The 15,888-nt window shown below is 33.8% G+C and overlaps 1 protein-coding gene across 1 annotated transcript; it reads left to right on the plus strand.

Annotated features, from left to right (window-relative positions):
• Positions 1–1,761: 1,761 nt before the first annotated feature.
• LOC143046573 (polycystin-1-like protein 2) lies at positions 1,762–14,119 on the plus strand. The gene is made up of 7 exons (XM_076219732.1): positions 1,762–2,204; positions 6,051–6,217; positions 8,741–8,974; positions 9,756–9,926; positions 11,435–11,595; positions 12,570–13,305; positions 13,991–14,119. Exons 1-7 carry the CDS (start codon positions 2,129–2,131, stop codon positions 14,117–14,119), a joined length of 1,674 nt encoding a protein of 557 aa, XP_076075847.1. The 5' UTR covers positions 1,762–2,128.
• Positions 14,120–15,888: the final 1,769 nt, after the last annotated feature.

Consider the following 15,888-nt stretch of genomic DNA (forward strand, 5'->3'; position numbering starts at 1 on the left):
CCACTTGTAAATAAAGGCAACAGTAGTATACCGCTGTTCGAAATTCATTAATCGATAGAGAAAAAAAAACAAATCCGGGTTACCAACTAAAACTGAGGGAAACGTATCAAATATAAGAGAACTACGACACAACAGAAACACAACATTAAAATGTAACACACGCAGAAACGAACTATAATATAACAGTGGTCATTTTCCTGACTTGGTACAGGGCATTTTAAGAAGAAAAAATTGTGGGTTGAACCTGGTAATACATAGTGTACATAATATTCCGCTCGAATTAAAATAGTAGCAGGACCAAAAACGTTAATTTACTGATTGTGTTGTATTCAGGTATACAACATTTTGACTAACTATGGATTCTCATGTGTAGGATTGCATGCATAGCAGGAGAGGCTTCCAAAATTGTTGCGATTGCCTCAGTATCGTTTTCCATGATTATATCTGCTGTGGATTTATGAGATTGAACAGTGGAAAATAAAGGCACAGTAGTATACCGATGTTCAAAACTCATAAATCGATAGAAAAAACAAATCCGGGTCACTAACCAAAACCGAGGGAAACGCATTAAATATAAGAGGAGAATGACGACACGACTATTCTTGCCTCAAATTGTAAACACAATTATAGGTCTGATGAAATCATTATAATTTATTCAATATTTTTAGGCATCATTAACAGATACATCAATAGACACAGCGTTGCAAGTGATTAATGACCAAGGACTGAATATGACATGTAAAGGTTGTAAGAAAACCTTTAAAACGAAACATGTTAATCTTTACATATTCAAAGCATTTCTTCATGAGAGAGGCAAAAGATATAAAAGGGATATTCCAGCCTTAAATGACGTACCCAATGCTATACTGCAAGCAGTTCTTATGAAACTATGCGATTGGACAGAAATAAATTCACTTGGAGTAAGAATGCGTAATCTTAAAAAAATACGATTTGTTTTCATCATATTTATTGCACACGCTTTGATTTATTTGTAAAATGCCAACCATGTGACTACAGCGCTTTAGTACTATTAAACAATTATGCATTTTATTAATTATACCCCCGCTTTTTTAAAAAAGGGGGTTATACTATTTTACTTCTGTCTGTCCATCCATCCATTCAACCGTCAGTCCGTCCGTCCATCCAATGAATATTTTCGTCACATTTTTCTCAGGAACTACTTGACAAGGATTTCTGAAATTTGGTTTCAGGGTTTATATAAGTCAGTTATACCGTGTGATGCGTTTTCAGATTCATCACTCAACAAGTTCCTGTTAACTAAACACTTGTATAATTTTACACATAATGGCCAAGTTGAAAATTTTCGTCACATTTTTCTCAGGAACTACAATACAAGGATTTCTGAAATTTAGTTTCAGGGTTTATATACGTCAGCTATATCGTGTGATGCGTTTGTAGATTCATCAATCAACAACTTCCTGTTTACTGAACACTTCTATTATTTTACACATAATCATTTAGTTGAAAATTTTCGTCACATTTTTTCAGAAACTACAATACAAGGATTTCTGAAATTTGGTTTCAGGGTTTATATAAGTCAGTTATACCGTGTGATGCGTTTTCAGATTCATCAATCAACAACTTCCTGTTTACGAACACTTACATGTTTTTACACTTGTAAGATTATCTTCTTGCGGCGGGGGTATCATCAGTGAGCAGTAGCTCACAGTTTCACTTGTTTGCATTTAACGTATCAAATTTTAATGTATTTTATTTTGTATTGTAGATTGCAGAATTCCCACAAAATGTGTATATAGCCGGTAGTACAGACACAGCATTAATAACGTCAGACGTCCATAAATTGTTTTTAAAAAATAGAAATAATAAAAATTTCATTCCCACCAATTGCAAAGTTATAAAAAACCAAACAACTCGAGCTTTGCAATTTCCTCAGAACTTACCTGTGTTCACGGAAGGGGATGCTTCTAATTTCTTTTACCACTCATTTTTCTATCGTGACAATGGAGACTACGTGTGTGTGTCAGTTCTTCCAGTGCAGGGCGTTCCAGATTATGTTACGTCATATGACGTCTATGTCAAATTCGATTCCCAGCCAACTCACTTAAATTATGACGCCAAAGGAAGAACATCACCTGACAATGACAGAATGATATGCCTCCCTCCTCAATTGATTTCTTCAACGGGAGAGATGCATGTTGGCCTGCATGCAAACAGTAAAGTGGGTAAGACATTAGGAACAAACATAGTCCGAGATTACTCTGACGTCCAAAGGCTGTTTTGCCAGACAAGCTGGGGCCGTGGGACATCAGAGCTCGTCCTATATCAAAAAGTGGATATATGCCCGTCCAAAATAGATGCGCTTCTTCGTCGCTTCTGGTGCCAACTAACGGCCTTGGAATTATAAAAATCGGGTATCAATTTGGTAATTTTTCATTTATTTCTTTATCTATGTAAGCTTCACCTGCCTGCCACCCTTTATTTTCTCATAATTAGACAGTTTTCACAGTGACCCATCGATTCAGACATTTTAAACTTTATTTTCAGAAGGACGTCAAGTTACGAAAGATTTTGCGACCTCGAGACTCAAATATGCAAATATTTATACTTTTTTACCTCCTTTATTAGAGATCGATGTTTAACATTTAGTGGCCAACCTCGATTTTTCACCTTCTTTACAGGAGATCGGTATTAAGCATTTAGTGCCAACCACGATAACAGTCGGAAGCTCTCGGACATTGAGATTACTTGCATCGTAAATGAACGAGGTGTTAAATTATGGTCATTTGCATAGATCATCACTATTTTCTCTTGGTCACGTGATAATCTTTGAAAATGAAAGTCAAACTGCAGAAATCGATGGGTCACTGTGAAAACTGTTTAAATATGAGAAAATAAAGGGTTGTAGGTAGGTGAAGCTTACATAGATGAAGAGATAAATGAAAACTGAACAAATTGATACCCGATTTATATAATTCCAAGGCCGTTAGTTGGGACCAGAAGCGACGAAGCAGCGCATCTATTTTGGACGGGCAATTATCCACTTTTTGATATGGGACGAGCTCTGACGTCCCACGGCCCCAGCTCGCCTGGCAAAACAGCCGTTGGACGTAAGAGTAATCTCGGACTAGAACAAACACAAATCGTATTTCCTATAGAAATTGTGTTAGATGCTCTAACGGTAAAAGACTAAAATAAGTGAAAAAATTTAATCGTGATGCTACACATGTATTAACAGGTCGGGACCACTACCTTATATGGAAATGCATAAATTAGCATACTTATGTTCTCGCACATGTTATTGTTTATTTACATGTGACGCAATTTATTTTTACCTTGGTTTTTGACCAATCCACTCAATGAGAAACAATGCATGATGGACTACTACGTGTTTACAATCAACCGAGAACACGTGTTATTTACTGAAATACAACACATTTTTTCGTGCAATGCGGGATTCACAATTTCGCTTAGTTTTTCATTTTGTGTATCCTCATTTATAGTTAGTGATACAAAATATTCCTTCCATGCTCAGATTAACGAAGAGTTGTTTCTATCCGAAGACAAAAGGGTTTGAATTACCGGATATATAGTCGTTAATATGTTTGATGATGGCACGGAGAATTCATGTATTCGTCCACCAGACAACAACGAAACAACAGCGAAAAACACAATTACAATTACCTTGTGTAAAGTAAGCCGTCGATAACAGCCGGTGCTGATACTCACGAGTACAGCAATTTCCGTATTGATAATTAAAGGCAAATGTGTTATCCTTAAATTTTGTGTTCGTAAAAAAGGCGAAGAAATATTTACATACATGGCAGTGTTAACAAAATCTATAAGTACTAATGTATTTATTTTTGTCACATTTCTACATTTCAGTATATGAGACTTCCAAACTGTTCCCTTTGTTTTGAAGGTAGTGAAGTCAGCAACTGCAGTTTCATTTTGTTTTCGTTTTTTAACTGGCTAGGACATTCGCCAAACTGAATAAAATCATTACAGCTGATTTCCTACTGCTTGCAAAGTAAAATTTTGGTTGGCTTGCTTACTTTGTGTGTATAGTTGTTTATTCAAGCTTTGAAAATAAGATTGACATCTTTAAACAATATATATAGGCATAGTTTAACTTGTATATTTTATATTTGAATTTAATTGGTTGTTATTCTAATATGATTGTACAATATACAAACAAAGCAAGCTAGCTAACCAAAGTTTTGCTCTACACGCATTAGGAAATAAGCTGTAATGATGTTATCCATATGTATGTGCGACGAGGTGGAAAATTTGATGTTTTGTGAAAATTGCATCTTTGGATCTAATATAAAAAAGAAGATGTGGTATGATTGCCAATAGGACAACTATCCACAAGAGACCAAAATGACACAGAAATTAACATTTATATGTCACCGTACGGCCTTCAACAATGAGCAAAGCCCATACCGCATAGTCAGCTATAAAAGACCCCGATATGACAATGTAAAATAATAATAACGAGAAAACTAACGGCCTAAATTATATGAAAAAATAAACGAAAAACGAATATGTAACACAAAAACAAACGACAACCACTGAAATACAGGCTCCTATATATACAAACCTATATACGTTTTTAGTTTTTATTTTTTAGACAGATTTCTTCTCCTTTTTGGGCCGTTGTTTTTTTTTTCTTTTTTTTTTTTTTCTTTTTTTTTTTTTTTTTTTGGATTGTTTTACACAAGTAATTTTTGGGTCATTTTAAGCGTACTTTTCGGCATTGAATCTATGACTGCTTACTTTACTAGATTATGTCTTTTTTTGAAATGTTTCATTGGGCACTCATACCTCATATCTTCTTATTTCTACATACAAAGCACGTTTTAGAATAAAAATAATAGGTAGTATGGCACCTACTGTGATCCAGAGGCTATAAATATTTGAGATATTTCACATACGTCAACATGACAGTAGCCGAACGATAAAAAACCTCTGAGGTATATTTTATGATAAAATTAACAACAAACGGACTTTATCGATGGATGAAGCTATACAAAATTTATTAAGCTATATACCGTACCCGCTCAGTGGTGGATCCAAGGGGGTGTTCCGGGGGTTGGACCCCCTTTTTTTGAACGATCAATGCATTTGAATGGGGACATGTAGTTGGAACTCCACCCCCTTTTTTGTCCTGGGTTAGGACCCCCCCCCCCCTTTAAAATGTCTGGATCCGCCCTGCGCATTCATAACACTTATTTTTAGCATTCTGAATATTATGATGTTCTTACTTTCAGTTCAGGTCCTGATAAAACATTTTACACATCCAGTACAGAAAGAAGTGTTTCAATAAAATTTTTCGTGTTTTTCTAGGCAGAAATGAGTTTGGAAAGACATTATACAGGTTTAAAAGAGCTCAAAAAATTTCATAAAATTATTGCACAGGTACAATGCATAACAATGGGAAAAAACCTGTTAAACAACTTTAACAAGGCGAAAAAGAAAGTCGAATAGTGAAGCCCGTAAACAATACTTTTTTGATCTGAGCATGCAAATTGAAGATTATGTTATATATTTAACAATAATCACATTCGCAGAACAAAAACATATATTTTGAGAATCCCAGACACTATATTAGTTGACAGTTCTTCCACTAATTCCACGTGTTTTCCGGTTGTAGTAAACTCGTAGTAGTCCACAATGCATTGTAGCTCATTGAGTCGATTGGTCAGTTTTTCAAGGCCGTATTGGCCTTGTGTTTAGGAAATTACTATGCAAATATATTCTGACGTAAAGAAATCTAGAGTTCTCGACCTCATTAAGTTGACTTTAAATGATATTAAAAAACTAACACATATAGCTTAAAGGTTTATACAGCAAACTGCTGCCCGAGAACATAGTGGTTTTTTTTTAATGGTTAACAATCTACTCTATCACCGTCTAAGATATGTGTAATTTAATTTACTTAACTAAATGTTCTGTTATCATTGTCTACTTAATCTTACATTGAAAGTAAAAGTACATGACGTGATATGTAATAACGTCGATTTGATAAATAAAAAAGAGAAGTGAGATTTTTTTTCTTCGGTTGACAGTTTTTGGATCCCTTGGTTATGTATGGGAACCAATCACCGGAAGATATGCTAATGGGTCATACAACATATCAGCACCAGCATTGATGCCGTATAATTTGCGCATAGTGACATCAAATTGTAAAGAGTGGGATCCAAAAAGACAATCGTGGGATTCAATCAACTGTGAGGTAATCAATCTTATATCTTCAAATGTTTTTACTGTTGCCACAGGATTTGAATGTAGAAATATACTGAAATGACTAAAATTTGAGTTTTTGTCTTTTTTTTCCAGAAAAAAAGGCAGATTTTGTGACTGATATTTATGAAATTAACATATACTCGCGACAAGAAAGGGAAAGACACATTGTAAGGATTTGCAATGCTGCTCAGGGCTTTCCAATAAAAAGTTTATATTCATAAGTCAGTTTCGACTGTAAAACAAATGTAATAAAAAAAGACTAATTTTAAATATTTAAAAACAGTATTAAATGTATTAATATAAACGAATAAGAATAGTCCAGATTTGAATTTTGAATAAACAAACCTTAAAAATTTGAGAATACAAAAAGCAAATATACACAAAACATGTAATACTAATGAAGTAAGTGTGTGCACATTTATTGAAATTTTACAAATTCATGAATGTTGTTGTACATGTAGTATTAGCAAGCATCATTATGCATCTACTGTATATAACTTCTAAGGTCCATCTCAGGTTTGTTCTATGTTGGTACATCATAATAATTAGTCTGTTTACAATGTCTAAGTTTACAAATGAATGTGTACTTATTAATTTAATATTTTCCAGTTAAATATTAGACTTAAGTTTTTTTTTCCTTGTTTCCTTCCCTTGTAGGATATTTGTGGTGTAGTTTTTTTTACAAAATTCTATACTAAAGTGGTGTCTATTTAATGAAATAATTAAAACAAATCAGTTTAATGTAACAATACGACGCAAAACTGTATTTAACACATATGGATGCGTTTTGATTTTTGTGTGTTTTTTTACCTAACTTATACGCATTAAAGATATGACTGAATATCAATGGAATACAATAATAGACACAATATACTTGGGAACAATTAGGTCCTTAGGTTGACAATATCATGACTAAAATGAAAACAACGAGCAGACAAACAAAAAGAATACACCACGCCACAAACTTATATTAAGGTGAGAACCAGTCGTGCTGCTCAAAACAGTTCACATTTGATAATAAGACACATTTAGTGATGTCAAGGAAAAGAAAACGACATTATGGTGAAAACCATTGCAATATTTGTAAAGGGATGACTTTAACTTGCCGATTAGTAACCTTTTGTTCAATAACTTCGATGTAAGCACCTCTATTAATGGAAAAAAGAAGTAGAAGATGCAAAGTGAACAATCGAGCACCATACGTTAAAGTAAAACAGAAAACCCAATGGTCCACAAAAAACGACGAAAATACAAACAGTGTACAAAACACTACACGAGAAACCCAAGAATAAGACAAACCCTACGAAAAACCAGGGTGATCGTACGTGCTCCGAAAGGTTAAATAAAACTGATAAACTAACACATCCGTCGTATAACCATAACAAACAAAAAGTCGATGATAAAAAGTTATCGAAGGTACCAGGATTATAATTTAATACGCAAGACGCGCGTTAAGTCTGCATAAGACTTGTCAGTGACGCTCAGATCAAAAACGTTTTAAAGCCAAACAAGTACAAAGTCGAAGAGCATTGAGGACCAAAAATTCCAGTAATTTATTCCTGGGATAAGAAAAATCCTTACTTGTTCGAAATTTTTAAAGTTTTGTAAACAGGAAATTTATAAAAATGACCATATAATTGATATTCATGTCAATACCGAAGTGCTGACTACCGGGCTGGTGATACCATCGGGGACGAAACGTCCACCAGCACTGGCATCGACCCAGTGATGTTAAAAGTTATCAAAGGTACCAGGATTATAATTTATTACGCCAGACACGCGTTTCGTCTAGATAAGATAAGAAAATCCAGAAAAAATTATAAAGTCAAACAAGTGCAAAGTTAAGTCGCATCCGAGAGTGTCATAATCGAAAAAAAAAATATAAACAGAGGACGCGATTGTGGTTACCATAATTGGAACATGCTGGCGTTCGTACATCATTATATGGAACAGCGTCTTTGAAATACCTGGGAGATATATACTCCATATCCAGGTGCTGAATTATGCTATATAGCAATGGAAAGTTCACAAATGGAAAGCTGAGATCATATAATTCTCGTTAAGTAAAATACTCAACTGGCAATTATGAATAAAGGCTAGATGTGGGTCAAGATATGACAAAGACTGAGCCCCATCTGAGGTATAACACGGACTAAGATAAGTTACTGCGAGTTTGTTTGCTGTTGTATGCATTTGGTTGTACTAATCGTTTTTAAATTTTTGTCCTGAAACAGGCAAATAACATGAAAAGCTACGCAGGCGACAGTTCATAACTTTTATTTTCAGTTGCGTTCTAAATTGGCATTCTAAAAAAAAATCTCAGAAAAACTTACAAGATAAAAAATCTATGAAAAATAATTTTATTTAAATCATTTACGTATTAAGCTTTCACTGTAAAGGTATGTGTAATCTTTATAATGCAAGTAACTTCCTTAAGATTGTAACGGATCAATTAGAAAAATGCAATTTGAATATATGATATTGATATAAATTTTGTGTTGGTTATTTTCAGATGGATTGGTTTCCAAGGCAAGATATCATAGAATGTACCTGTCGTCCAGCTTTTGGTTTAACATTTGGTAACACGTTTTATGTGGCGCCAAATACAATCGACTTCTCCACAGTTTTCTTACGTTTTGATATAACAAATCAAGGTCCTGTGATCGGGACTCTTATAACGATATTAGTGATTTACGTACTGTTACTAATTTGGGCGAGACATCAAGATAAGAGAGATATTTCTAGGGTAAAGTTCTTTTCACTGATTTATATTTTGTAAAACAGTAGTTATATTAAATGTTGCATTTCTGGGAATATTGACAATGCAATTTCCAATAGGAACTCCTTTTACGGCTAAAACTGTACCACTTTAACTATGAAGTTTTGAAAAAAGTCTTATCCTAGAATTGAAAGTTCATATGCACTACAACTTTTTTCAAAGGTCAAAATATAGGTCTGTGTGGCATTTTTTTAACGTTTATATGCCTTGAACTTTTCAGAGTTTAAATTTACACTAATTTTCTTAACTACCCCTAACTAGAATGAACGGTTGCCCCAGATTTCAATGTAAACAATACGCACATGTATATTTACTGGTAACATTCCCAAGTGATGTCTCTGTGAGATGGAACACAGAGAGCATAACAGGGAGCCAGTATTTAAACAAAATTAAATTTTTATGAATATTCAAGATCGCCGAATAAGAGGCGTGGTTTGAGAAACAGCTGTATTTACAAAGTGCAACCTAAAAGAGTCAAAACCAAATGCATTAAAGAACAAGAACACTATTTCTTTTTTTCTGTTTCTGCAGTTTTTACAAAAAATAATTGTGTGAAAACACAATGAAGAATCATTGTGCATGACGTATTTTAGAAATATTTTGATTACGTCGTTTATCTAGTATGAACTTAATATTAATTTGAAGTCTTTAGTAATCAGTGGTGCAATCCAATTAATACTAATAAAACTTACAATATTACTTAAATGTATAAACAATAAATTCAGCCAGATTTTTTTTGATTTTTCAGCTCGGAGTTACACCTTTAGTTGACAACTTCGTGGACGACACATATTATTACCTTGTAACTGTTTATACAGGAATGAAAAGAGGGGCAGGTACCAAGTCCAGGATAGGCTTTATAGTGCATGGAAAAGATGAAGATACAGGGATACGGGAATTATCCGATGGTTTAAGATCGGTAAGCCTGTTTTCTTTGTTCAAAACAGTGAAATTTTCACACTTCACATTGTTTTCATATATGATTCATGGTTTTGATTCGATTATGATCCAATCTCATTACCCTGTTTACGCACCTTATCTCGCTCTGTCAGGATTTGATGCGAATCACACATATTTTAAAATTGAGAATGAAAACGGAATGTGTCGATGAGACAATAATACGACTAAAGAGCTAAAACATCCTAAGGCCAGCAATGGGTCCTCAACAAAGCGAGAAAATCCAGCACCTTGAGGCGGGCTTCAGCTGACTTCTTTCATTGTTATATAAATTCGTAACCTATTTGTGAGATCTGAACATAGGGGAACTTCTATTCCTTTACTTAATTAGTTATTAAAGGTACCAGGATTATAATTAAGTACGCCAGACGCGCGTTTGGTCTACATTAGACTCACCAGTGATGCTGTTATGAAAAGATTTATAAAGCCAAACAAGTACAAACCGTCATCATTTAAAAGAAAACTTTAAATTGTGCTTTATAATTCAATTTCACAGTTTGTCGTATCTTATTTTGCCAGATATTTAAAGTTTACAAAGATACACAGCTACTTGAGTCCATGTAATATTGATGTACAGTTCTAAAAATGCATATCAAATATATAAACTGTACATCTGCAAAGCTGTGTATCAAATGTACATTTGTAAAGCTGTACACAAACTGTTCAGCTGTAAAGCTGTATATAAACCGTTTAAATGCAACTTTCCAGCTGAAGGACGCCTACGGGTGCGGGAGTTTCTCGCTACATTGAAGACCCGATTGGGGGCCTTCGGCTGTTTTCTGCTCTATGGTCGGGTTGTTGTCGCTTTGACACATTCCCCATTTCCTTTCTCAATTTTAACTTTACAGATGTACAGTTTATATACAGCTTAACAGATGTCAACCAACTCGTGATGGCTTCTGTACATTTTTTGAAGAAATAGAAAAAATCACCACTTGAAACTCTTGCAATTGTTTGGTTTAGATTACTTGTAAGCAGAGACCTCTGTGCCAAACATTTTCCATATCGCTGCTGGAATATTGCTACATGGAAGTGGAAAACTCCTAGATTCATTTCTTTTGTCATAACGTTTTATTCTTAAGCTCGATATGAAGAAACTTAACTGTATCTGTTGTATTATTTATTTCAAGTTCGATGGGGTAGATGCTTTCAACGAGGACGCCAACATTAAAATTTACAGAAACATAATTAACGTTTATCAGCTTTCCAAGTTCTTAGAAAAAATTGTTGCCTGGTGAAGGGCATGAATTATGTATAAATTGAAATTGAAATCAAACTGTTTAACAATTGAAGAATCACTTTCTGTTTTTCGATGTCATAGTTATATGAAATTTTAAAATACAATAAAACAGAATAAGTTATCCCTGTATGGACTCAATAAGCATTTTGAAATGGTTTTACGGTTTTTCATTGGCAATTTAAAGAAAGACAAATATGTCGTTATATTCAAATATTTAATTTTTGTTTCAGGAAATACCAACTGCAAGTGTTGTACATTTTCTAATGTCAACACCATATCCGTTAGGAGACTTGAGCTATGTGTACATATGGCATGACAATTCTGGTGAAGGCGAGTCTTCGTCATGGTATTTAAACCGCGTTGATGTCGAAGACATACAAAAGAGGGAAAGGTAATATTTAAATCAAGGTATATAATATTATATTAAGGGCAAATCAAGGAAAACATTGGACAGATTAGTTTTTTCTACATGACATTTTCTTAAATTACTATTAATGCTTGTCGTCTAACAAACCCGCAGGAATCTATTTCAAATCCTACTGATTCAACAAGTATGAATAATACAATATGCATCAGATAGTTTAGAATGTATTTTAACCTTTTGAATACGATAATGTTTACTGGTCTGTGCGTCCGTTCGTTCGTTCGTCCGTTCGTCTAACCGTCCCTCTTCAGGCCTCAGATCACAATTAATTCCCTTTGTTCGTGGAATATAGTTCCCAATTATTATATGGGGTATTTCTTCCCAAGTAATCTGTCTACTGTTTTCTTTAAAATGTTTACTATTTAAGTTGTCCTATCAGTTGCATATATATTGAAATAAGTAAAACATGTGGAAAAAAATTATTGTTGAAAGTGAAAGTAGTGATTTGGCCAAAATGAAAGCAGGGTAGAAATCAGCCTTCGTAATTTATTCAAGATTCAAATCCTACCATTGGCATGCTAATATGGCCCTCAAAAGAAAAAGCAGTGATGGATTGTCCTGGGAATTATTAGAATAATAATGGTCTATAAGCAGTTAAATTAATTTCATGTTTGTAGCGGTGCAAATTTTTTAATTCAATTTGACTTTAACTAAAAATGCATTGTAGCCAAGGGGAAGAATAATTGTTTCTGAGGCCTTCAGGTTAAAGATTTTGGTCGAGAAAGTTTTTGATGAAGTTGAAGTCCAATCAACTTCAAACTTATGTCCCATGTTCCCTGTGATATGATCTGCCTAATTTTAATGCAAAATTTCACGGTCCACTGAACATAGAAAATGAACGTTTGAGTGGGGCATTCGTGTACTATGGACACATTTTTGTTTATTCCAATATAGTAAATAAATTGTATGAATTCAATTGAACTTTGATATGTACATTTCAGGTTTATTTTCCTATGTGGTAAATGGCTATGCTTAGATACAGTTGATAGCAGTGTAGATGCTGTCCTTCCAGTTTGTGGAAAAGAAAATGTCACCACTTTCTTAAATATGTTTTACCTTAATATAAAAGAAAACTTAGCTGATAACCATATGTGGATTTCAATATTCTTCCGGCCAACAAGCAGCCATTATACAAGGTGTCAGAGACTTACATGCTTCCTGTTGTTTGTTTTTTTAACAATGATAGGAAATGCAATATATTTTCGTGACGAAGACGAATATTCAAATGCTGGATCAAATATTCGTGTTGGTCCCTTTTCATTCTCATTGACAGCAATTTACATTGCATTAATATCTGCTCTGATTTCAACACCTACCACCGTATTAGTAATTTTGATGTTCAGTAAAAGTAAACACAGGAAAAACAACACTGATACTAAAGATACTTCACGAAAATATAGAATACCGGTATTGGATTTTTGGTTGGATAGATTAATGGCAGATAGTCGTAATTTAGAGAAAGCTCTCGTTTCAAAGGGACTTTTTAACATTGAAAGTACTATTTTTCCATATTGGTTTCAATATATAGCATGGATTTTGGCACTATCAGGAATAGGAGCATGTTCCGTCTTCTTGTCTCTTTATAGCGTCGAATGGGGGCAAAACAAGTCTGAGAAATGGCTGGGACAGTTTTTCCTGTCTTTCTTTAGCTCGATCTTTCTACTGGATCCATTGAAGGTAAGTAACATATAGTTTAACAAATTCAAGATATATATTTTCATTGTTGTAACTAATTTACTGATCATCAGTTAAAAGTAGACGGATTTTCTAATCCAGTTCAGTCCAATTTGTGTTTTGTTCTCTTCAACATTTTGTATATTTTAAATTACCACATTAGTGGCCAATGAAAGTGGAAATTGTTTTTTCAAATATTTTTCGAATATTGTCAAATATATCGGGATCATTTAGAAAACATGCCCATGCGTTCGTTAAAATTGGTAACGTTGATTTTACCATGTTTGTTACACACAATGTGTCAATATATCTAATGGTACACTCCTAGTCCCCAAGAGTACCAGAAGCCTAGTAGCAATTGTACGATTGTACTGAATTTAAAGTACGTATATTGTTTGTTTTAAATTTGCTGTTTTAAAAGGCATTTTAACTTAAAGAATAAATCTCCCTCATGTCAACCTGATTCTTTGTCCGGATTTGACTATATTTTCGTTTGATCATCTCTTTAACTTTTGTTTAAGTATTTAAATCTTCTAATCATCTTAGACGAGACATAAAATGTCGAAATTTGCTTCTGATGCAGAAAATTTGTCTCGTTTGTGTTTTTATGACCCGTATTCATTACTGTCTGAATGCACCTTATTGAGAATTACGGATAATAGTTGATAATTTGTGTTTTATTAAATAGATCATAGTTATGTCTGCAGTATTTGCAATGTTAATAAAGCAAACCAACAAGTTCAGACCTACAGGACTGGCAAGGTCATTCATTCTCAAGAACTACAGGCACACTTTTGGATACCAAAAAAGTAAGTGATTGGTGCATGTGAGATATATTTATGTATTTGCTCGTCATATAAATAGTTAAAACGCAAACTTGTCTGTCATTACCACTGCCTGAGATTGATTTGTTAATAGGATTCTAAAACTGTGGATTTTGAATGAAGCTCGTTAAATAGTCTCTGCTAACAACTATTCAAAACGTTTTAGATTTGGGTCGATTTAGAAGTAGGCATAATGTCTCGAAATGTTCCTTTTGTTTTCTCTAAAATGACTCGCTGACATAAACTTTACTTGTTTAAATATTGATGAGTCTTATCCAGTTATTAGGAACAATAACGGATTGATAAGTGTATTATATGTAACATTATGACATCACTTAATTCAAAAACTTTCGGTTTATATTAAATACTTAACCCCAGGTGTTTGCCGAATGTCAAAAATAAACCAAGGTTTCTCGTGAAAACATAAACATCACTTTTACCAGTAGATAATCAGACAAATAAAAGATACATTTGTGATAGGAAACGGTAGCCCTAAATTAACTTAAAATTTTAAGACATCTGCAGATGCAGCCGGTCTGTTTGGCTTAAATAGTCATTCTCGATATTGACCATGGATCGCAATTGAAAGACAACTGAATGATGCATGTTCCGGCTTTGCATAGTTCACTTTATGATGCATGTATGGCTACGATACTGATAGGTTTCATAACGAATGAGAATTTGATATTGGTTGATATAAACTCGAGTCATTTAATTTCAATGAAGTAATTATTGAGACTTCAGCGAGTTAATTATTACTAATTAAATGAAATAGCGAGAGTTGATATCAAGTTTTGCAATCCATGGAGACCGTGTATATTTTATTTTGGGTTAGTAGGCGTGGTTTATTTCGATACACGGAAAGTACTGATGTTACGTCCTTTTATTGAGAAAAAAATCTGAAAGGCTTCGATAATCGTAGAAATTGATGATGAACGATTGAAATAAATCCACAAAACACATTAAAAGCTTACAAATTGTTATTGTTGGCATTTATCAGTAGGTTCTTAATATTGCAGACTTGACCGCTTTGATAGTCCGCTAGTCTATATACCGCATGGTAAGATAGTCGGTAAGATAAATTCGTTACACAGTGTGCTTCTGAATTAATACGATATATATGGGGTCAGTTAATTCCATATGGGGATTCGAGCTACGCTATAACTCCATATGGAATTTACTGACCCGATATATATCGTTTAGATCACTATTACACTATGTACACTAATAATATCTAAGTTGTTAAACCCTTTTCTCTTATGGTCAACACTTCCATCATGTAAGCTAAAAATTCAGCGGATCGTTGATCTAGTCTCTTAAAAACACAAAACACTCACACTTTTCACCTGAAAATTATATTTTTTTCAAATTATATTACATTCTGAGGCTAAATTTTTTTTTAAATGTTTGATGTTCAAGTTCAGGGCATTTGACGCCATACTGGTATGTTCAAAAGACTAGATCAAATGATTCGCGGTTCAAAACAATAAAACCAGTTATCAAAGGTAGCAGGATTATGATTTAATACGCCAGAGGCGCGTTTCGCCTACATAAGACTCATCAGTGACCCTCAGATAAAAAAAAATATAAAGCCAAACAAGTACAATATTGAAGACCATTGAGGACCTAAAATTCCAAAACGTTGTGCCAAATACAGCTAAGGTAATCTATTCCTGGGATAAAAAAATCCTTAGTTTTTCGAAAAATTCAAAGTTTTGTAACAAAATGCCCATATAATTGATATTCATGTCAACACCGAAGT

This window comes from Mytilus galloprovincialis, chromosome 9 (genome assembly GCF_965363235.1).
Source record: "Mytilus galloprovincialis chromosome 9, xbMytGall1.hap1.1, whole genome shotgun sequence".
NCBI lineage: Eukaryota > Metazoa > Mollusca > Bivalvia > Mytilida > Mytilidae > Mytilus > Mytilus galloprovincialis.